Source organism: Lingula anatina, chromosome 1 (genome assembly GCF_051362555.1).
Source record: "Lingula anatina isolate TDL-2025a chromosome 1, LinAna3.0, whole genome shotgun sequence".
Taxonomy (NCBI): Eukaryota; Metazoa; Brachiopoda; class Lingulata; order Lingulida; family Lingulidae; genus Lingula; species Lingula anatina.
In genome coordinates this window covers 32,732,739-32,756,872 of record NC_141767.1, presented here as the reverse complement: position 1 = coordinate 32,756,872, position 24,134 = coordinate 32,732,739, and the positions used below count along the sequence as shown (strand labels likewise).

At 35.9% G+C, this 24,134-nt stretch overlaps 1 protein-coding gene across 9 annotated transcripts in view; it reads left to right on the top strand.

The window, feature by feature from the left end:
• LOC106152543 (neurofibromin-like) overlaps positions 1-20,038 on the top strand; it is a 35,694-nt gene extending 15,656 nt beyond the window's left edge. The window contains exons 25-62 of one of the 9 annotated variants that reach the window (XM_087014146.1): positions 392-525; positions 811-942; positions 1,180-1,358; positions 1,578-1,789; positions 2,017-2,100; positions 2,305-2,483; positions 2,732-2,824; positions 3,826-3,962; positions 5,017-5,191; positions 5,462-5,608; positions 5,769-5,861; positions 6,013-6,180; positions 6,379-6,502; positions 6,696-6,833; positions 7,148-7,312; positions 7,576-7,815; positions 8,071-8,251; positions 8,641-8,824; positions 9,338-9,425; positions 9,851-9,937; positions 10,243-10,362; positions 10,633-10,750; positions 11,041-11,181; positions 11,638-11,858; positions 12,243-12,316; positions 12,796-12,910; positions 13,589-13,666; positions 15,285-15,365; positions 15,732-15,872; positions 16,297-16,423; positions 16,624-16,711; positions 16,872-16,915; positions 17,126-17,373; positions 17,909-18,229; positions 18,461-18,561; positions 18,743-18,882; positions 19,034-19,080; positions 19,359-20,038. In XM_087014146.1, the coding sequence (XP_086870272.1) occupies positions 392-525; positions 811-942; positions 1,180-1,358; positions 1,578-1,789; positions 2,017-2,100; positions 2,305-2,483; positions 2,732-2,824; positions 3,826-3,962; positions 5,017-5,191; positions 5,462-5,608; positions 5,769-5,861; positions 6,013-6,180; positions 6,379-6,502; positions 6,696-6,833; positions 7,148-7,312; positions 7,576-7,815; positions 8,071-8,251; positions 8,641-8,824; positions 9,338-9,425; positions 9,851-9,937; positions 10,243-10,362; positions 10,633-10,750; positions 11,041-11,181; positions 11,638-11,858; positions 12,243-12,316; positions 12,796-12,910; positions 13,589-13,666; positions 15,285-15,365; positions 15,732-15,872; positions 16,297-16,423; positions 16,624-16,711; positions 16,872-16,915; positions 17,126-17,373; positions 17,909-18,229; positions 18,461-18,561; positions 18,743-18,882; positions 19,034-19,080; positions 19,359-19,694 (5,481 nt within the window). In that variant the 3' untranslated portion in view covers positions 19,695-20,038. Of the gene's footprint in view, positions 1-391; positions 526-810; positions 943-1,179; positions 1,359-1,577; positions 1,790-2,016; positions 2,101-2,304; positions 2,484-2,731; positions 2,825-3,435; positions 3,561-3,825; positions 3,963-5,016; positions 5,198-5,461; positions 5,609-5,768; positions 5,862-6,012; positions 6,181-6,378; positions 6,503-6,695; positions 6,834-7,147; positions 7,313-7,575; positions 7,816-8,070; positions 8,252-8,640; positions 8,825-9,337; positions 9,426-9,850; positions 9,938-10,242; positions 10,363-10,632; positions 10,751-11,040; positions 11,182-11,637; positions 11,859-12,242; positions 12,317-12,795; positions 12,911-13,588; positions 13,667-15,284; positions 15,366-15,731; positions 15,873-16,296; positions 16,424-16,623; positions 16,712-16,871; positions 16,916-17,125; positions 17,374-17,908; positions 18,230-18,460; positions 18,562-18,742; positions 18,883-19,033; positions 19,081-19,358 lie in introns of all 9 variants that reach the window. The other 8 variants (XM_087014165.1, XM_087014160.1, XM_087014143.1 and 5 more) reach the window with 8 other exon arrangements.
• The last annotated feature ends 4,096 nt before the right edge of the window (positions 20,039-24,134 follow it).

Here is a 24,134-nt window from a genome sequence, read left to right as displayed (position 1 = left end):
CCATATTATTTTGAAAAATGTGGATTTAAACAGACATAAACTCAGTGTTGTTGGTGTTTTATAGAGTTGAACTATGGTATTTTTAAAGCTACATATAAAGCACATGGATCACCAGTATTGTATAGAAACCCTTTTACTGGTTTCTTATAAGACTAAAATAAAGTGGACATAAACCAAGGTAATCAAAGAATAGCTTTAGATTTGCACCTTCATATTTCTGGTTGGAAATTGACCTATTGCTTTCCCAATGCATCTGTACAGATGCTGATCCCTTTTACCAAACGGGCTTTTCCCTTTCCTAAAAAAATTCAAATTTCAGTCAGATCACATTAACTTGAACTGTTGTAAATAAAGTGAGTTTCTCAGTCCTTGCATTCTCTTCTTTTACCAGATGATGAACCGTAGGGATGACCTGACATTCCGCCAGGAAATGAAATTTAGAAACAAACTGGTGGAGTACTTGACTGACTGGATCATGGGGAATTCTCATCAGTACAATGCTCAGGATGTTAGTCATATGTCAAGGTAGGCCTAAATAGAGAAAAGAAGAAGAAAAATTGAAGTCCTTCTGTCAAACATTTGCACATAGTTGAATAACTGACACAGGCATAACATATGTTTGAAGTTAATGATGGTTTACCACATAGTTAAGTCTTTGCCATATATACCTCATCTACCAATATTACAGCACTCCATTGTCCCTGTATTTTGATAATGTGTGTGTGATTTTCCTTGATAGCTGAAATAATGTAAGTCTCACTGTGGTTTAAAGTTGTAACATTGACTGTAGTTCAGCATGTCCACTCCTAGGTTGACCCTGTCCAGAGATTTGGACCAGGCTAGTATGGAGGCAGTAGCCGCCCTGTTAGCTGGCTTACCACTCCAGCCAGAGGAGAGTGACCGTGGTGACCTCATGGAGGCAAAATCTCAGTTGTTTTTAAAGTAAGAAAATGGTTAAATATGTATTGTAAAATATCTGAGGAGGGCTTGAATAAGTTTATGCTATAGAAAAAATAAAACATTTTGATTGTATGTGAATTAGTGGATACTTCATGTGGCTGTTAAAACCAAAACAGCTCATATACATTTTTAAAAGGAAAAACTTACAGGAAGAAGAATAAAGACATGAATAAGATGAAAAGAGAAAAATAAAAAAAAACTTTCCCTGTACATTTCCAGATACTTCACCCTGTTCATGAACTTGCTAAATGATTGTTCAGAAGAATCTGATGACAAAGTAATGGATGCTACAAGGAAGAGAACTAGTTCCAACCTCAGTTCCCTGAGGAACTGTACTGTGCTTGCCATGTCTAACCTGTTGAATGCTAACATAGATAGTGGACTCATGCACTCTATTGGTAAGAATTGATTCTTTAATTGCAAATAATGAATTTTAGAAAATATTTAGACATCCTTACATACTTTGTTTTATGTTATTGCATCAAATAATTTGTAAAGTCTATTAATTGAAACACACTTAATGTTTGAATCATGGCAATCGTGCACTTTAGAATGAAAAGACTTAAATCAGGCTAAATTGATTTTAATCCAGCATGGCTCTTTATTTGTTGTACCAGGGTTAGGTTATCACCATGACCCACAGACCAGGGCAGCTTTCATGGAAGTTCTTACCAAGATATTACAGCAGGGCACAGAGTTTGAGACTCTGGCAGAGACAGCCTTGGCCGATCGCTTCGAGAGGCTGGTAGAACTAGTGACCATGATAGGAGACAAGGGAGAGCTTCCCATTGCCATGGCTTTAGCCTCTGTGGTATCTACACAGCACATGGTGAGACATGGAAAAAGATGGCCCTTGACTCTCTTTCCTGTCCTATTCATGTACCAATACTAAGAATACAAAGACTTAAAATGCTTATTTTTCCATTTGGCTATCTTTTTTGATGATTTGCTTGTTTCATGTAAATTTGTTAGTTGTAGAAGTCTGCATGTATAGAATGTATAGAATGTATTGATGATTCCATAAATTCTTTATATTTTTTATGTTTTGCTAATCAGGATGAGCTAGCCCGTGTATTTGTGACGCTATTTGATGCCAAGCACTTGCTGTACCAGTTATTATGGAACATGTTTTCCAAAGAGGCAAGTGCATCCTTCTACACTGAATTTTTTCTCATTATTTATTGTCCCAGTAAGATTGAAAGAAATGTTTCATAATGACAAGCTCTGAGGATAAATTATATTTGTTTCAGTTTTAATGTTATGCCAAGGTTTATATTAATTTTGATATTGATGATTTTCCTGTGGCATTTGTATTTTAGATGTAAATATTCTTTGTTACATCAGGTTGAAGTCGCTGACTGCATGCAGACTTTGTTTCGAGGCAACAGTTTGGCCAGCAAAATCATGGCGTTCTGCTTCAAGATGTATGGGCAGAAATACCTGCGTGAGCTTCTCAGCCCGTATCTGGAGGAAATGTTCATGTCTGATAAGCAGTGTGTTTCATATGAAGTGGACCCAGCAAGGTGGGATATTTAGATTTTAATGCGAGCTTTATAAAAGTATTTTAAAATAAATGGTTAGGAGAAAAAGTAACAAGTGGATTATATTGGGATTTGTGTACCAGAACCTTCAGGTGTGTGAAAAAAAATCCTGCTATTAAAAGATTTATTCTGTTTTTTAAAGAAGATTTTTCAGTCATGTATTCATATATTTATACATGTAAGTATATTTATACATGTACCCAGGTTATATATATGAAACCGCCTTCTAGGTTGGAAGGGTGCGAAAGTATTGAAGACAATCGAAGACATCTCATGCTGTTGACACAGAAGGTATTCAATGCCATCATGGCATCTTCCCAAAAGTAAGTTTTGCAGTGATGCTTTATATTGTGGTAGAAAATTGTTCTCTGTGCTTTTTCAGTATGTTAAATATTTCGTCAGATATTGGTTACAGATTTTTTTCCTTTGGGCATGGGGCTTTTTTAATTTTTTTGACAAATTTTTTAGCACGTATTGTTTGAGTTTTTCCCCCATGACATGTTGATAGAAGTTATATTTTCTGGTAGAGCGACAACTTTATACAGGTGATAGAACATGCAATTGTAGAATTCTGGTGAAATGGTTTTTATAAAGAATTCAAATCATATATTTTGCAGATTTTTTTCTGCTTAGTAATCAAGTGGCAAAAAAGAAAACATTTTCATTCTCTGTTCATTATTAAGACCTGACTTTTTTCTAAGATAAGTAATTATATGCTTAAACCAATAAACATTCTAGTGTGGCTTTAGTGTACGGGCGGATCCAACCATCAGGGATGACACTCTCTTTAGGTTAATTCAGAAATCAAATCACCTTTTTTACATGGTGGGATTTCAAGAAAATTTTGACCATCCTGTAGAAGAAAGACCCAGAGGTCTGTTGTGATCCCCTTCTGCAGTATCGCCACCTATCTGTAAATATGTATTGATTCCAGGTTCCCTCCCCAGTTACGCAACATGTGCCATTGTTTGAATCAAGTTGTTAGCTGCAGGTTTCCAGATTCTGCCACAGCAGCTGTTGGAACTGTGATATTTCTCCGTTTTATCAACCCAGCTCTAGGTAATGTCCTGGGCAGGGATAGGACTTGATACACACTGCTGGAAATGTGGACATTTTACCAGTGCTATGATGTGACCATAATTTATATCTTGAAAATAATATACACAGATAAGAGGGGGGGGGGGGGATGTATGGTCTATAGGCATGTTACATGTGTCCACTTTTCTGCAGATAGTATCTTATTTGAAGTCCAGTCCCTGCCAAGAGTTTTGTCATAAAAGTTGCTTCACCAATGTAACTTGTCAGCGTGGATTATCATTGGCAGGTTCCCTCCTAAACTGCGGAGCATGTGTCACTGTTTGTACCAGGTGGTCACACAGAGGTTTCAGCAAAGTGCCCCGGAAGCCGTTTGGACAGTTATCGGAACTGTTATTTTCTTACGATTCATCAATCCAGCCATAGGTAACACTTTGGTTTTGGGCATGTGGCTGAATATGCGTGTATTTTTTTTTTCTTTCTTTTCTTTTTATTAATTGCATGAATGTGCCATTTTATGTGTTCATACAGTAGAACCTGTTTCTGTTGCATGACTGTGCAGCACTTTTTGGCAGAAATTTCAGGTTATTTCACAAAGTGCTGTTAGGGAGGAGCACGTGATACCCCGACCAGGAATGTTTTAGATGTCTTTGTTTTATCTTCTTTTTCATCTTGGCACTAGAAGTGGAGTGACATGTTTATTTCTGATTTATTGATATCAAATGGTTATATGTGCAGATCATTTGAACTTGTGGATGTTTGTATTGGGCACTTTTCACTCAGTGTTTGTTTATCTAGATATATCAATTTTTGGCAGTTTGTTTTTCCTCTTGCGATAGCTTTGCTTTTACCTTAATTGTTACATGATTTGGTTTATGAGGAATCTGAACCTCTAAAAGAGAAGAAATAGAAATCAAGTAAAAATATTTCACATCTACCTCAGGGTAATGATTTGAAAATTGTGACTCTGAAAAAGTTACGAAAATTGAGGTTTTTGATTCCTTGTTCTAAACCAAATAGAGGCTTGCAGTTCACAATAAGACTAATTGTTTGACTTACGGCTCATAAATATCTTTTTCAGGATAAAATGGGAAAATCCTTGTCTTGAGTTTTCTTTGTGCTTTTTGTTTTGCATACATTTGCTTAAGCTGTGTGGCAGTTTGCCTCTTTAACATATTACTAGTAATGATCTATTGCTCAGTAGGTTAAACAAAGTTTATAATTAACCTTACATCTGAAAAAAATTAAAAACATATTAAATATTAATATAGTTGCCTTGTAGAATATCTTTTTCTTGTTATGGTTAATTAACTAATAACACTTAACAAGATTGAAGTAACAAATAACATTGTCTAATCAACCTTAATTATGAAGACCAAGGTCCTTCTTTTTCAGCCAATAACAGAGCAGTTCCAACAGTTCTTTTTATGAGTGAAGCTACTATAAATCTATTGTTTCTATACTATTTGTATTGTTTCAGTGTCCCCGTGTGAGTGGGGAATAATCGACCAGGAGCCAACCCCGGGGATAAAGCGTGGCCTAACACTAATGTGCAAAATCATGCAGAACATTGCCAACCATGTTCTCTTCACCAAAGAACAACACATGAGGCCATTTAATGATTTCCTCAAGACCAACTTTGAGTCGGGCAGAAGGTACAGGTAGCATTCTGTTTGTTCATTTTTGGAAAGAATATATTGTGAAGATTAAATCATTGCACTATCTGAACTGTGTTTCAATAAGAATGGATTTGGAAAATTAATTATGATTAAGTGATGTTAGTTCTTAAGTTTTTTCTATTTTGGTAAATATGATTTTTCTTTCCCACAAGTTTTCATTAAGTTGCTGCACAATAGTTCAAATATATTTCAACAAAATGTGAAGTTGAAAGTCACATATTATGACAAACATTACATTTTATCCAGGTTCTTCATTGAGATAGCCTCTGACTGTGAAACAGCAGACAGTGGAAACCACAGCTTGTCCTTCATAAGTGATGCCAATGTCCTGGCTCTGCACAGGCTACTGTGGATCAACCAGGAGAGGATAGGGGAGTACTTGTCCAGCAGCAGGTCAGTCCTAGTACTGTTTAAGTCATTCACCTTTTTATGTCAAAATATTTGTCAGGGTTTGTGAAACTGAATTCAAATGAGAGCAGATCTGAAGTAGATGGACAGTTTTCAATGATATTTGTCCATTTTTCTTGCAAATGATATACTGTTTCTTATCCAGAGATCATAAAGCAGTTGGCAGAAGACCTTTTGACAAAATGGCCACCCTGCTGGCTTATCTTGGACCTCCAGAGCACAGGCCTCTAGACTCACAGTAAGAGATGTATTAAAAATATTACTAGTGCAGTTATCTTTAAAGTAATGTTTTAAAAATGAATTTAAATTCAAATACAATTCTAAACTAGATATGTTATCATAATAAGCACTGTAAACTTATTGACTTAAGTATATAATGTCATTTATAGGTGGAGCAGCATGGACATGACAAGTACTAAGTTTGAGGAGATCATGTCAAAATACAACATGCATGAAAAGGATGAGTTTAAGTCCTTGAAGTCTCTGAACATCTTCTACCAGGCTGGCACCAGCAAACAGGGGAACCCCGTCTTCTATTACATAGCTAGAAGATACAAGTAAGCTGCTGTGATCTGCTATGCTGTACATATGCACATTATACATCATGTAGACATACATGTATAAATTGTTTTGCATAGATAAATGTGGAAATAATAACTATATTTTTTATGCATTTTTTTTGTTTTTGAAAGAGCTTTTTATTCAAGTATTATGTACATTTATACTAATTCACATCTGTTCTTCGTTATTTATAGGGTGGGAGAGATCAATGGTGATTTACTCATCTATCATGTGCTGCTCACCCTCAAGCCATTTTACCACAAACCATTTGAACTGGTGATAGATTTTACTCACACATGTGCAGATAATAGATTTAGAGTAAGTCTGGAAAAGTATGATTATACCAGTAGAGAATTATGAAAAAAGTAAGGTGTTTGGTTCATAGAATTGTTGGGTGTGTTTTTAGAAATCATTTGTTAAAATTTGTTACAATTTGTGAAAGGGAACTGGTGTTTTCAGTAAAAAAAATTGTATGGAATCAGATTTCAGATAATGACACGTGTTCTTTCAGACTGACTTTCTCTCCAAGTGGTTTGTGGTGATGCCAGACACAGTGTATCAGAACATCATGGCAGCGTACATCTACAATTGTAACTCATGGGTGAGAGAGTACACTAAATACCATGAGAGAATATTAGCTCCTTTACGGGTAGGTGGCCAGTTTGACTTCTGAAAGAGAACTTCAGTTTGTTTTAAGTCTGTTTGATAATCTCTTTCACTGTTAGAGATTTGGTGTCGTCAGTCTGCAAACTTTCTCAAGTTTTTTAGATAATGTTTTATTTGTTGTCATGTGAAGTTTGCTGATTTTATAAACGAGATGGTCTATAAGTCAACAGCTTAATCTTGATTACCATGACATATGTTCAGATGTACAAACTGCGCTTTACATCATTTCCATATATTAACATTTTTATTAAGAAAAAAGTTGATATCTTATGCTAAAAATGATTTTCCATGTTTCAGTACCATAGGAAGCTTGTTTTTATTGACCACCCCTCCCGACTCAATGAACATGTGGGCACGGAGCAGCAGAAACTGCCAGGAGCAACTCTTGCCCTAGAGGAGGATCTCAAAGTCTTCAACAATGCTTTGAAACTCTCACATAAAGATACCAAAGTTGCCATCAAGGTTTGTGAGAGTCGTTCTAGAGTAGTCTTTACTTTTTGCCACTGGCTTTTGGAGATTTGAACAGCTGTTGACCATTTTGATGAATGTAAACTTTTCCAAACATTACAATATTTCCAATGATGGTATTACAAGGGAATTTTTGACCCATTTCAGGTAATAGAAACTATTCCAACTCTCTGCTGCAAAAATGTAGAGAAGTTTGAAAAGAATTTGTTTTTTGTTTTGTAAAAATTATTTTCCTTTTTTCCCCCTTCAACGTCCAGGTGGGTCCCAATGCTATCCAAGTGACCTCCTCTGAGAAGAGCAAGGTGTTGGGTCACGCAGTATTGCTCAATGATGTCTACTATGCCTCTGAAATAGAGGAGGTTTGTTTGGTGGATGACAATCAGTTCACTCTCACTATCTCCAATGAGAGTGGTCCTCTCTCCTTTATTCACAATGACTGTGATAGCATAGTGCAGGCAATCATACACATTCGGACACGCTGGGAACTGTCTCAGCCAGTGAGTGATTTTTTTTTTACAGAACTTTGTAATGATACTTTTTTGTTGAGTATTGTGCTACATTGATAGTTGTGTTGAAATCATTAAACAAGCATGCCTTTTATTTTGTTTTTTTAACCCAGTTATGAAAATTATGTAAAGTTAGAAGTCACTGTGAAATTATGGATGTATGCATTATGTAAGTTTTTAACTAGGTGGCAAACTTGCCTTAAACTAACCACATGAAATACAGATGTTTCTTTACTTATATTTCAGGAAACGGTTACTGTCCACACCAAAATCAGACCAAAGGATGTTCCAGGAACATTGCTCAATATAGCTTTACTGAACTTGGGCAGCTCGGACCCCAGTCTGAGGTCTGCTGCCTACAACTTACTCTGTGCTCTCACCCAGACCTTTGACCTGAAGATTGAAGGACAGCTGCTAGAAACTACTGGTCAGTAGCTTATAGAACCATCACAACATTATAATGCCCCTGCTGTGAAGATATCCTGTTTTTTTGTATTCAGTATAAACTTGTAATGCAAAAAAATTATATAATTACGTTTTTAAAATGTAGATTTTACACTTTTAGAAGGTAGAGGGATTCTAGCATTAATATTTTGAGCAAGATTATTTTGTGATACTGTGAAGATGTGACAATACATTTTGTACCGTTATAATGGACATTGACATCACATTTTTAGGGTCAGCATTGGATGATTTTCATGTAGTAACTAAAACAGTTGCTCAAAAAGTTACAAAGAAAACATCATTTAAAAAATTTAGCATTTTTATGCTCCATTTGTCTTTTGGTCTATTAACTCCTAACTCTTGATGTTGTAGGTTTATGTATCCCCTCCAACAACACAATCTTCATCAAGTCCATCAGTGAGAAGCTGGCTGCCAATGAACCCCACCTGACTCTGGAGTTCCTGGAAGAGTGTATACAAGGCTTCAGGAACTCCAACATAGAGATGAAACATTTGTGCTTGGAGTACATGACTCCATGGCTACCCAATCTTACCAGGTAGTTATTTGTTGTTGTTGCTTTTTTAAATTTTTATTTATTTATTTATTTATTTATTTATTTATTTATTTATTTATTTATTTATTTATTTATTTATTTATTTTTTGCAAAATCAGTTAGAATTATAGTTTGAGGTTTGCATATGTTCTTGTATATGTTGAATTGAAGCTTTGTTGATGTTATGTGTAAATTTTGAAATTATAATGTGCAGGAAAAGTGCTTGAATAAATCCATCTTTTTATACGTAAAAATTACAGTCAAATTCACAACCAAATATATTTAGACTGAGAAAAGTCCAGTTGATATCATCAAGTGACCAGATGACATAATACAGGATGTAAAAACTCAGTTGGGATTTCCATGAAATCTGGTCATCTGATGATGTCACTTCAACAATTTTTGGTTAAAGGATCTCCTGTTGTGAACATTGCCAAAGAGAATGAAGGCTGTGTGTAGATTATAAATGTACACTAGCTTTATAGATGAGTCATAGGTGCTGTTGTCTGATTTTAGATTCTGTAAACATTCTGATGAAAACAAGAGACAGAAAGTTGCTCTGATTCTGGATAAACTGATCACTATGACCATTGATGAAGTGCAGGTAGGAAAAGATAATGACATTTTTAGGTATTTTAATGAATATTTCTTAAACCAGAACAAATCTTGATAGTTTAAAGTGTACGTGCATTTTCCTTTTCAAAATTTCTCAAATTGCATTGAAGTGAAATTGAAAAAAGAATGGTTGCTGTACTAATCTCACCTTGAATATGGACAGATGTGAAAAATAATGTGTTAGAGTTGGTTGCTGTTGGATCAGTGTCATAGAATATTTCATATATATTGATAACCAGTGTTTGCCTCTTAGGAAAATAAGTTGCTGGACCGAAAGCTCAGCCATCTTGAAAATTAGCTGGCTAGAATGCCTGCCGGGTGGGAAAACTCCTCTGCCCGTTCTGAAAGATGTCTGCCCTGGGCAGACGGTCCAGCCTTAATTTCTAACACTGTTGATAACTGTTTCATCCACAGATGTATCCTTCCATCCAAGCCAAGATCTGGGGAAACATTGGCCAGGTGGCGGATCTTCTTGACATGGTGCTAGACAGCTTTATAAAGGTGGGAACCAATAACTTGCTCTGAGTGGTTGTGTTAATATCATCTTTATTCTCCCTCTGCTGTTTCATATATTTTTGTGTATATTATTCATCTGTTGTATTGTGGAAAGGTTAACAGGTTTTTTTTTCGTAGTGTGTAAGTGACAGTCTGTGTGCCCTTTAAGCTATGCACACTGAAAATGTTGACTAGTCCTAAAATGTCTTAGAGTGGAAAAGCAGTAGATATTCAAAAGAAAAGAAATGATTGTCAATAAGATATTCTCGAGTCGTACTCTTTTTTTCATTTCTTACTGTGTTTCTTTCCAGAGAAGTGTGACAGGTGGCCTTGGCTCCATCCAGGCAGAGATCATGGCGGACACCCTGGTGGCCTTGACCTCTGCTAACGTCCAGCTGGTCTCCAGGAAGGTCATTGGACGGTTGTGCAGGGTGAGAGAAACAGAAAACATAAACCAAGAATTTATCTAGGGTTATGGTTCTTGTTAAAGTAAAATTTAAATGTTGTGCAACAATTTAAAGGGTAAATCCGATGTTAGAACACAACTTAATTATATCTTAAAAAACTATGTCATATAAGTTGATTTTGGGATTATTTACTGGTGTCATGTTGATAGAGTTTTAATTTGATTTTATCAGAAGTTCTTAAGTTCTGAAGTCTTTAGGTGGATTGATGTCATTGGTTCTGCCCTTGGTTTTCAGCTGATAGACAAGACCTGTATGTCTCCTACCTCTACACTGGAGCAGCATTTGATGTGGGATGACATCGCCATCCTTGCCAGATATTTGCTCATGTTGTCATTCAACAACTCACTTGATGGTAAGTTGATTAGTTCCTACATAAGCTGTTAGACCAACTGAAAGAGTGAAGGAATTCTGACTATTTACAGTATGTGCAAAAAAAAAAAAAAAAACAACTTTTTGACTCTACTAGCCCCTCAAGCCTCTATGGTCTAAGTTCTTCTAACCCAAAGGAGAAACGTTCAGTAACTGAACAAATTTGCAATGTTTTGCGGGCCAGGCTTTAATTGTTCCGACATTTGGACCGATTTACACATGTTGTTTGGCTTATACATGTAATGATTCTAACCTTCTGATATGATCTTCCAGTGGCTAGTCATTTACCATTCCTGTTCCACATTGTGACACTGCTAGTGCACACGGGTCCACTGAGCCTGAGAGCGTCCACACACGGCCTGGTCATTAATATCATTCACTCCCTCTGCACATGTTCACAATTGGAAATGAAAGGTGAGCAGCGTTGACTTTTCACACATTGCAGCTGCAGCAAGTTTTTTTGGGTCTGGGCCTTTTCCTTCTTACTTGTTACTGGGCCTTTTCCTTGTTACTGTAGACTTCGGAATGTGTGTGCAATTTTGAGATTGGCATGTTTAATTTTATAAAAATGTTATAGAAGATAACTATTTTCACTCTCTGCATTTCTGGACACAGATTCCAATGTAATAAAGATCAAAGATGGCTTTAAACAACTTCAAATTCAAAGACTGAAAACAAAACAAAAAAAAGAAAATAAATAAATTGATTATAATATATTCAGCTGATATGCAAAATAGGATGAATAAGAAAATGATTTCTGGCAGGAGCTATTATAATGAACCTTTGCTAGTTATATAATAATTTAAGAGCATGTTTAGAGCATAAGTACAATGAATGACTAAATCTCCTTATTAAAATTACTCTTTGCAGAGGAGACAATACGGGTGCTGAAGCTGAGCTTGACAGAGTTTTCTCTGCCCAAGTTCTACCAGCTGTTTGGGATCAGCAAGGTGAAGTCAGCTGCGGTGAGTGCATTCAGGACCAGCTATAAGGCAGGGGACAGGTCCTTTGTGTACAGTCCAGCAGAACAGGAGAGGATGTCTCTGAACTCACTGGAGGTCATCACAGATGCCTTGTTGGAAATAATGGAGGTATTCATCTGGCTGTGTGCTTATATGAAGTCTTTACTGCGCATATTTTACAAATTTTAATTGTGCATGAGAGTTGGAACTGCCATGCATTCCTTCTCTATTATTTCATCCCTGTACTTGGCTAGAACGTCAGCTGGTATCCTGGGGCTGTGTTAATGTTGTATCATGAAGAAAGGATGATTTTATACAAATTACTGTTTAAGTAGATTTGAATGGAATTATTGGGCTTAGTTTTTTGGTGAAGGTAATATGCATGAAAATTATGAGTTACATGAAAGCTGGCATCTCTTCATGTCACTGGTGATTAGAGTTGTAGAATCAGATATGGAATTTGGCAATCAAAATGTCAGTTTGATGGAATTTTAAAGCAAGCTGTGGTTTCAGGCAGTGATGAAGGATGTTGCTCAAGATGAGCCACAGCGAGACTGGCTGCAGCAGTGGATTGACCTGTCCAAGAGGTGAGAAAATAGTAGTAATGATTTGATAATAGTTATTTATTGAACTGATATACTATTGAGTATACATCTGAAATTGATTTTTGTCACAATTCTGTTAGTCAAAAGTGTTAAAAAATATCAGTGCAATAAATTACTTAGCAAACAGATTTAATTGTGGGCTTGAATTTAAACTTGAACCTGCTGGTGGGATTAAACACCTGTTAAATCTCTTGCTCCCTTTAAAAGATAACAGTCTCTTATTGCTAGGTAAAATTTAAAAAAGACGGTAACAGTCATTTATTCTTTTCTGTTTTGTAGTTTTTCAAAAGCATGTCACAGAAATGATGAAAACCTAAAATATATAATAAAGATTTGTTCATTGAATGCATGACTTTGAATTTCATTGATTTAATTGAGATTTTAAGTGCAGGATTCAACAGAAATAACAAAAAGCAACTTTTAACTTTAAATTTTAATATGCAGTATATTTCTTTCTGCAGGTTTGCCTTCCAGTACAACCCGGCTTTACAACCCCGTGCAATAATAGTTTACGGTTGCATTAGCAAGACGGCTAATGACTCCGAGATCAAACAGTTACTTAGGATTCTTGTCAAGGTAGGAACCCATTTTACCTCTCAGTCCTTTCTGAAAGAAATACAAATGGTTTGCTGACATATTTATATATACCAGCTGCACAAAACGCCGAAATCGCTTACTACACACTGTGCAACAGTGAAGTGAAGTGAAAGTAATGTTCTACCTATGGCCTGCATGTGCACAGCAGGGGCAGATCCAGAGCTATTTTCTGACAGTCTTCCAAATTACCTTTGTTGATCCATCCTCCATTTTTGACCATCTTTCGACAGAAAAAAATTAGATACCCGTCAGTGTAAACTTGAAAATCTGACCGTCTTCCAGAAGACCCAGAAGACAGCCTCAATCCACCCCTGCCCAGGACTACATGCACAGGGGGGGTTTGTGTTTGGGGGTTGGTGGAAAGGCTTTTTATTGAAGGAAAAATTGTGAAAAAAACTGGCATGTATTGAAAGTTGAACTAGGATCTGGATTGAAGCTGTGCATTGAGTACCACTGTCCGATAAGTTGGTACCTCATTTGAGTTATGACAAATTATAATAACTACTAACTCAGCTGTTTTTCTGACATGCATCACGTTATATTGTGTCTAATTGCATTATGGAATCGAGTCTGCAATTTGGTCTAATAACTCCTCTGAACAAAAGCTACACACCCATGTATCTTCTGTGTTTATATTTTCATGTTTTCCACCACCAGTGTGTTGGTTTCCTGGACAAGACGGTAAAGCATTACTTAGTTTGCACATGCAACTATACCATGTTGAATATTGAGAGAGTAAGCAGCAAAACTGCAGTGTCATTTTGGCATGATTGGTTGTAGCCTGCTTTTAGGTCTGTAGTGATAAAGTCGCTTTCCAGTGATTGCCAAAAAAAGAAAAAAATATATATATATTCAGAACTAATGGACCAAATTAACAAATTCTTTCATCAGTTATGAATTATTCTATCCAATCTTGCAGATCAGCTTGAATAACAGAAAAAATATTACCACAACCACATTTGACGGTGATGTTGTGTCCAATTTCAGTTCTGTTGGATAAAGATATTGAAGTCTGCATGTTTAAAACACCGTATGATTTGCTGTTTACATATACTTTCATTCTGCTCTATAAGCTTGTGCTATATGTCCAGCATGTTGAAGACGATGTGCAGCAATGAACCTGCTTCTGGCATATGTAACAATACAGGGCACTGTGTTGAACATTGAGGCAAAGACTCATGATTGTGTGCTTATTGCTTCACAAAGCACTTTGAAAATTGTCATCATTGGGATTGTTATATGTTGTATGATTTTCAGTGTAAATATTTTTTATATGAACTATATGTACTTGGGTTTGTTCATGGCAGTTTAAGGTGAATCTCTTCAGTGGTTTTTAATTTTTATATGTGAAAGTTTCTTCCACCATTGGCAGGGCAAAAATTCCTTGTCTTCTGTCAAATTATTAGTTTTCCCAGATTTGAAGAAGGCTGTCTTTATCCACACATACACCCTTAGTTTTTGAGTGTTAGCACTTGTAGATAATCCCTTTGTTTGTTGATTCATATTGGCATGGGTTAGCAAGTAGGGAACTTAGTAAAACAGCAGTATGGAACTGTATTTCTCAAACAGGGGAATCTGTCTTGTGAAACACAAACTGTGGTTATATACTCACTTTGGGGTTCAATATCTATCAGTGCTTAGGGCAGATCTGAAATTTAAAATGTGCAGCTTTGTGAAGATGTAGTGAAGAAAATGAGTCATTGCATTTTAATTGGTGAAAACTAAAACTGCACAGAAGCCTACTACTTGCATTTCTAATGCTTTACTGTCATGTACTAAGTTAATTAATTAATTAATGTTAATTTAGTTAATTGTTCATTGGTATCAGTGATTGTATCAGTCCATGTCATTATTTTGTTTTCTAGCTAGTAAATGTTGTTAAGTTTGCTTATGTGAAGACGTGTAGTTCAAATGTCACATTTTTCTCTATCAATGTGCAGTCTATAAATATGTGAGGTAATTAAGTATCTAACAGACAACAGTGAATTCTGTTAATAATATGGTTAAATGGATATGTGCTTATTCTTTTATATGTTTTTACTCACTGCAAACTCTCATATTTTTGACTCTCATATTTTTGTCTATATTTTCTCACAACGAGGTTACGTTACTTCTAAATTAGTCACCTCAACTGATTATAACAGTATGCTTTAATGCAATTGCTAAAATATCTCCTGGCTTTTAGTGGTATATTTTCAATTTTGCTTTTACTTCAATTTTTATGATTGTTTAACCAAACAATAAATTACTTGAGGGTATTTTGAGAAGCAGGGCATTTTGAAAAGCAGGGCGAACTGCTAGGTATATTATAAAACTTCAGTTGTCTTAATAAAGTCATCATTGATTTTTGCAGGCTTTGGAATCTTTCACAGATCTCCAGCTCATAGATGGCATAGTGATGTGCCTGACCAGACTTCAGCCCCTACTCAGACCAGTAAGATACTAAATTTTATTTTGACTTTTTTTCCTAGTGTTTTATTTAAATTTTTTCTTATTTTTCATACAGGGATTTTTTTTTTACACTTTTTATAATGTGTGAAATTATGAAAATCATGAAAATAATGTTTGTTCTATATGTACATTTTTTTTGGTTCTGAATTATGTTTTTGTATCAATGGCTGCATAATTATTTGAACATTCTGAAGTATTGCTTGTTCAAGATAATTTCTTTAGGATACATTATTTTCTTATATTCCACACATGACCATTATGTATAATCATTCAACCGGTGATGATTTTAAAATAAAATGTTCAAACTGTTGAGATTACTAAACTTTTACTCCCTTTGTTTTTGTCTTAGGATTCTCCAATTCACAAGTTCCTTTTCTGGGTGGCCATTTCGGTATTGCAGCTGGATGAGGTGTCTTTATATGCCTCTGGGTTAGCTTTGCTAGAACAGAATCTCCACACTCTAGACAATCAGGGATGCTTCCAAGAACAGGTAAGAGGTACACTTGGAGTAAGTTTGATTTTGGAAGGGTTTCTTTTAAAATTTTTGAAGTTCTTGAGAGGTAGATGTTGAAGGCAATTAGTGAAGTGGTACTAATTTGTAATTTGATATTATTGTTTGTGTCTTTTTATTAGATTAACATCTTCATAAATACCAAGAAAAACTGAAGGTGAATGTTGCTCCATGTGAATGTTATAGAGGTTTTTTGTAAAAAAATAAAGTAGATGACATTGCGTACAGAAATCGCTGATCAAGATTGGGTAACCAATATTTTGATCTGTCCAGAGACAACCATCCTTTTTTTGGGAATTTCCACCATGAATGTATATCATAGTAAGGTCTTTTCAAAATTCCAGTATCACTTGGTTAAAAAGCTGAAATTTTAGCCTTTTGCACATTTTGATTGTTTTTCTAGTACTTGGAACGGATCATGATGGCGACCAGAGAACCCCTTGAGTGGCATTTTAAACAGCTGGATCATTCCATGGGCATGAGCTTCAAGGCTAACTTTAACTTTGCATTGGTGGGACATTTACTCAAAGGTAATTCCTCAAAGTGCAGTTACTTTCACATATTTTATGGAATATTAGTTCTTGTGCCTTAGAAAATACATTTTTTTAACCATTCCAGTTGTGCTTGGGAATGATTGGAAGTCAATTGCCCTCATAGTTAAGGCATATTTTGCCTACCCTAGTGACTGTTTTTAGCCTAGCAGTTTCAAGTTTGGTCTTCTATCATGCAGGTTTTCGCCATCCAGAACCCACCACAGTCTGTAGAACTGTCCGTGTGCTCAACATGTTGCTGTGCATTGTGGCTAAGCCAACCAAGAGGTGAGAAGTACTAGAATTCAGTGTTTAGAAAAACATGCAGTTCACGTCTCTTGTATTATTGTACTCTTTGAGCCAGACAGGTGAATTTTAAGAGATCATTAGATTTTGTGGGTAATTTTAGTATTATATACTTCAGTTCTGTATGCTTTTGCCATTTCAGAGACAAATTTGAAGTCACTCCAGAGAGCGTACCATATTTAGCAGGTATGCTCTATTCTTGTTATTTTAAGGAGACCAGTCATGTTCCAAGAAACATCTTATTTATAAATGGAGTCTAAAAATGCTCATTGACTTTAGCAGTTTTTTTTTATCTTTAAATTTTCACCTTTAGTTACATTTTATACTTTAACTTGATCTATTTACTGTGGCTTACAATATTAGAAAAATATACTTAATCAAATTCTCATCTTCTAGCCTTGGTGTCTGTGTCTGAAGAAGTCCGCAGTAGATGTCACATGAAGCACCGCATTAGCCAGAGCATCACCGAGTCCACCTCGACGGACAGTCTGAGTGGAGAGCTGATGTCCAGTCAGGGTGTCCTGGTTGGCCAGATCCCCATGATGACCACACCCACCACCAGGAGACAGAAGAGCTGGGACCTACTTGACCAGAGTGCCATGGCAGCTGCTCGGATTAAAAATCCACACTTGCTCAGTGTACAGGTATGTGTATGTATTTGATGGTAGAAAATATTGAGAGCATGTAGCATATAGCATATATTCAGTTTTGTGAAGCATTTTTATGATTTTTGAGAAAAAAGTCTTAAGTGCTTTGCTTTAAAATTTTTTTAATGAAACAGGAATTGCAGAATATAGATTGAAAGATTTTTGTCTTTGACACAAGTTACTGCAATATTTGCTCATTAGTTTCTGTCTGTAAGTAAAGTTTTAAGTCAAGTGATTTATCTCATTACTACGTATATCACTTCCTAATTCTGAAATGAGTACAGTTTTACTTTTTCTAAATTTAATTTTTGACTATCCATCTGGACTGAGTATTGGAGTGGTCTCTGACTGACTATCCACTAATTTAAACCATTTTAATGGAAATCTCAAAACTTTGACTGTTCTTTTTGTGACTTGGATACGCTTACATGTATTCTCATTGCATGGGCTTTCAGCACCTTCCAGTAACAGCCTTCTTTCTGACTCCCATCTGTCAATATGTTTTTTCTCTTTTTCTCTTTTTAAAACAAAGTCTTGTGATGCTACCCTCCAGGCTAGCAGTCCCAAGACCTGGAAAAGTCTGGACTCGGCAGAGCCTAGTCTGGTCAGACCGCCATTTAAAACCCAGCGCAGTAGCTCTATGCCCACCCCGAAATCCGCTCCCAAGGATTCGGTGGAGGGGGCTATGAAAAATGATGGGGGTGGGGCTAATGGGGGGAGTGGCAGTAGTAGCACTAGTAGTGCCACTACTCAGAGGAGTGCCAGGGGCTCTGTCTCCAATGAGAATAACATACTCCTGGACCCTGAGGTGTTGACTGACTACAGGACACAGGCGCTGTTACTCACTGTCTTGGTAAGTAGGGGGTGTGTGTGTATGTGTGTGCTCGCACAAATGAATTTATCTCTTATTAGTTTTTGTACTTCAAAATGTGAAAGAAAGGTAAACAATTGCTCTGGTTTACCATTAAAATGAACCACTTTGTATCACTCACTACTTTATTTTGAATTCTGATTTAATCAGAATGTGGTTTGCTGCAGACAAATCTTCTTGGCTGGTCGTTGTTATATGTGTTCATCTTTTTAGGCCACCCAGGTGCGTAATACCACTGATGACAATGAAGCCCGCATACTGTATGAATACCTGGCTGAAGCCTCTGTTGTGTTTTCCAAAGTATTCCCAGTGATGTAAGTCAAGTAAACCTGACATATTTTCATGACAAGATTATTTTATGACTTTTACACTTTTTACAACCTGTGGCATAAAACCATCACTCTTCATTGACTTGATGTACTCAGCAAGTGTACGGTGTGTGTGTGCGTGTGTTATTATACTTAAATTTGATTGTGTTTCCTTTTTCACCTCCAGTCACAGTTTGTTGGACTCCAAAATCAACTCTGTGTTGTCCCTGTGCCATGACCAGGTGATCTTGAATGCTGTCCAGAGCATTATACAGAACATGATTTCCTGCGAGGATGTCTCACAGCAACAGCTGTCTTATATACAGAGTAAGTTTAAATAATATGTCATACGTCCATTGTTATGAAGCAAATATCTGACTTGGTCTTTGATTTCTTAAAAGAATGTTTTGTGGCAACTGCAAACTGCAGGTCAAATTGCCGTATAGTTCATCCTTTCTATTACCTCTCATTTTTTCAGGTATTGGTTTTGGGGGACTTTGGAGATTTGCTGGGCCATTCACCAAGGTCAGTTTATATTTTTGTGAAAAAAATGGAAACATAACTTTAATGAAAAACTGGTATTAAGGAAAGATATGTTAACCCATTTTTTGGCAATTTGTGTATTTTATAGTAATATAAAATTGGTATAAAAAATGATACAGAAACCCATTTTTGCCAATTTGTGTATATTTTATAATAATATAAATTGGTATTTAAAAAATTATATAAAAAATCATTTTTGCCAATTAGATTGTTTATTTTATAGGAGACCTTTATAAAGTTTTTAACATCTTTCATTTTAGTCCACTCAGAACCAGGAGAACGCAGAGCTGTTTGTGAACTGTCTGGAAGCCATGGTGGAAACTTGTCTCCCAGGAGACGACATCGATGTCCAGAACCCCTATCCCAGCTCTCTGGGCATCACCTCCAACCCTTGCCTGTCCAGTTCAATGTCCAGCATCAGTGTGACCAGTGTCCAGTCCCCAACTGATAAGGAAGCCTTGGATCTTAGCTTATCGGCCAGTAACAGTGCTAATCGCGTCCGTCACACCTCGGCCAGTCATGTGGTCCACAAGCCCCGCGCTGGAAGCTTTAAGAGGAAAAGCAGTAAGAAGAAGCAGGCGGGAATGTACGAGTAATACAGAAATATTTTGTGTAGTTGAAAATAATGTTCAGATTTAAAATAAATATTTATTGTAATGTTGTCTGGGACGAGTGGCAAGGAGATTGAAAGAGTTCTTACCATGTTTTTTTATGAGGCGGAAATGGACCCAGCTGAACTGTGAAAGTGGCAACGTAAAAATGTTGATGATGTTGTCTATACATGCTTGGGTCCTGTATTTGGTGCTATATATAAATCTGTCTGTAAACATGTGCCATTCATTCAGTATATAAATGTATTCGGGGTTACCAACATTGAGCAGAAATGAAGACCTCTCATTAGGCATGGTTTCTATTTATTTCTCTTACTTGGCTGATATTGGTTTGAAATGAAAATAAGTTCTTTTTTGAAAAGAAAATGTTCTTTTATTTTGTAATCATGAAAATATATGCTTATGAGTTTCATGGTTGAAATGAAATTATTTTCTCAAATTCAGTGAAGCAGGTTGGAAAATTGGATAATCAAGCAACAATGGTGATATAGTCGAAGTCTTACACACTCCAGGTTTTCCTTTATATAATTTCATTTTAAAATTAAATTTGAAAATTTACCACTGCTTTGGGTAAATAAAACACCCAATATATATATATATACATACAGAAAATCACTCCTAAGTCCTTTCATTAAATGTCACCTCCTGAGGATTACAAAAGGATCCCAGTTTTGCTAGATTTCAATTTGCAGAAATTCAGTTAACACCAATGTTCGCAAGCACAGGACATTTTCTGGTGTGCATGGGCAATCTTGCTGGATCCATCATGCAACATGATCTAGTAAAATTCAGATATTTGTTTATCAATTTAACTGACATATATTGCTGAATTGTTTGGTGGTAGAAGGAAGTCACTAATCCTTTCATAATCTTCAGAACATTTTGTGAGTAATTGTTTTATTTTGCCATGTATAATTCATTGATGGTGCTTCAGTTATACACAAGAATGTTAATGCGAAATTTCAGTGAGTAACATGGTAACAGATAGTGTTGGAGACCCCTTTCATCTTTAGTTCCCAGAAAAATAACAGTATCTTTTTCTGACAAATTGAAAACATTTGAATGCACTGTAAATGCACAGTCCTCGTCAGTGCTTAAAACCTCATACTTTGAAGTCGTCTGATGTTAGTAACCTTATTTTATTGGATGTTGAAATTTTGTTGGTAACTTAGATTATATTTAATGTTAGTTTCTCCTTTTGCTTTTCCTTCTTATTTCAGTTCATCTTTTTATATGCGTCATAATGTTGCTTTATAAAATATCCATAAATGTCAGTTTTGCAAGAATACCAGACAATGCATTTATAAAACTCCACGCTCTACTATTTACAAGAGTACAATTTTTTTCTCAGATAAGCTTGCTGGAAAAGTTTAAAATCTTACAAAAGTTTTTTTTTAAGTTTTTTTTTTTTTTTAAGTATTTTTTTAAGGTTAAAAATTATTTATGGAGACACTTGAGGTAATTTTCCCATATCATGGTAAACTGCTTTAAAATTATGGAAAATTGAAATTAATCCAGCTCTTATCATGATAAGGGCTTAATGAAATGTAGAAAAGAAAGTCTATTTTAGATATAAGGTGTGCAATTCATTCTCTTTCAGCATTAAGTTAATACAGCTGTAAACCTTTGAACAGCTAGAAAGTTCCCCAACCTTTTAAAGAAGTTACTCAGACAGACTTAATATTTATACATCATTTCTCATCGTCATTGGTGCATATTGTATGCAGTAACTGTGATCATCTGTCATTATGAATAAATGTATGAACATATTGTATGTTTTGGTATTGGCTTTATTGTATTTCAATTTTATGTGAAATTCTTAACCGGTCAACTACTATCTCGCCTATATCGATCACAATCACTTGCACCTTTAAAATACCGAGTTGATAATCGATTCGACCCCAGCTTGAAATTGTCAATACCTGTTAGAGCTTACTTACAAGGCAAGTTTTAAAACCTGAAGTGTCTGGCAACATGAACCAGCTCATTTCAGCTACAGACCCAAAGACTGAGTTGTTATGCATCTCAACAGAACTGATCTAGGTAATTCATTTTCGTATCCTGAAGTTCCCCACAGCTGTGTTTCCATTATGACATTTCTGACCACTAATGGAGTTATTGATGATGCATTGTCATCCCAGTTCCTCCTTGCCACAAATTCAGTTTACTGTGGGATAATCTTAATGTTAGGTAACATTGGAATCTGATCTTTCAAGTGGCCATATGGGAAAGTTAATCCTCTCCTTGCACCCCGAGTTTCATAGGACATCAGCAACTCGCCTCTATAGTGTCAGCATGGGATGGATAGAAGAAAGGGGAGTTTCCAATGTCCTCTGAAATTCAGGGTGCCTCATTCTACCTGCTATGAACATCAATTCCTAAGTGACTTTGCCTGGTGAAGAAATTCAATAAATTGTGTGGATCTAAGGGGATCCTGCTCTTGGGTAGGATCAAGGATGTTAATGGGAGTGTAATGACCCAGCAGCTCTCTGATGTAACTAGTGCTACATGCCCACCCACATTATGGGCACTTGCCACTCGGTGAGGTCACCTGTAACAATATGCTGCCAGCTCATTATGTTTGTTTGGGTTGAACAGATATCTATTACATAGCAGCAGGAGATGAAAGCTGACTCCATAATGAAGGGATACACGGTCAATGGCATATTGTGGGGATTGCACGTGTGATAAGCAGCTGTCTTGAAAGTAATTTGGATACAATTAAAACAAGTAGGGCTTTTAATTCGATTTTGAAACTGAATGACAAATACTCGATGAATTGTGTATACATCCCATCCTTCTGTCTGTATTGATCTCTTTATAATGTAGATTACTCTTCAAAAATTATGTTTAAAAAAAAAAAAAACGAACATTTACATTGTATATATAACAAATGCAGTTATGAATATTTTAATTTTGGGAAAAAATACCAGGAATGTGTCTCATTTATTTTTATGCAAGACATTCACATGGTTCTGCATCCAATGGACACAAATTGACAATCCCAGTGTTGAATTCACAAGTCTCCATCCCTGGGAAGTAAATTTCAACTGGCACTTAAGCAATTCAACTCAAAGGAAACATTTTAAGTCGGAGTGTTTTGTCGGAGGGAGCCATTTAAACAGACAGAAGAAAGATGGTAATTTAAATAGAAAACAGTACAGAGAACCAACCATGTAGCAATTAGAGTAGCATCACATTACTTGCCAGTAATCCATACAAAGTGTGTCCATTAACTGACATCAATATTTTAAAAGTCATTTCCAGGGTAAATGACCAAGTAGACTTGATCAGTAAATACTGTGTGACGCCTGAATAGACGGAATTACACAAAAATGTGGTGAATATCATGTTCAGAACACATTTAACTGAAATCTTTCAAGGAAGCTTGAAATTCTAAATACCTGTACATTACAAGATAATCATTAACAGAATAGCTGCAAAATGGGGAATCAATAATGTATTTGTTAAATAAACCTTTTATTTAAATACTGACTAGAGTATTGTAATAATACCTATACCCAGTTTTAGGATGTCTACTTGTTCACAAAAAGATGATATTGTTGTTTAAATTTGAGTTGTACATTAAAATAGCTGCTCGAGGCCCCAAGAGACACGAAAATTCACTCTAAGCTTTACTGCCATTTATCGTCAGCACTTAAACCAGATTACAAGTTCGTTATTATTATCACAGTGATTCAATCTTGGTAACCACACTGACAGCGGAGAGTGGATACCCATATGGCGCAAGCCTTTGGTACTTCTGATACAGTCCAATGTTTATCTCAAGTTTTGCCTATAGGTTTTAGTCATTGGCCACTCCACACCTACAGAAGGGATGAGTATGTTTATCTTCTGTGTGGAGCCCCAGCTTCAATTTTGACAGGCTGCACACAGCAATGTTGCCAAACTGCTTGTTGATATGTTTTTCAGTGCAGTGGGGGGTTTCTGTTAGGTTCAACTATTATAGTTTGGAGTATTTCTCCTTGCAACTGGTTTGCTATTTGTTTCAGTAACAATTTTGCACATGTGGTGCCATACAGGGGGTCCCTTTTGAAAGAAACATCTTGTGATTTGTCAGGAGCCAAAACAAAATTAGAGAAAAAAAAGAGTAAAAAATGGCCACTGCCTGTTGACATTTAACTGTAATTTGTGACAACTTAAAAAACATTTTACTTGATAAATCAGTTAAAGATACTGTTTTTTCTGTTAGTTGTGTTTGCCAAGTGCATTTACCAGAGGAAATACTAAACTTAGTAAAATTGGCAAATACAGCCAAAAGTTATTTGAATATATACAGACACAAAAAGTATCTGCACATAAAACAGAGTAACTAGAGATAATTGTATACAATTGCATTACACAAAACCTTGTTTGGCTTTTATAAAAAGCAATTTAATAATAAAAAAAAAACAGACTGTGACA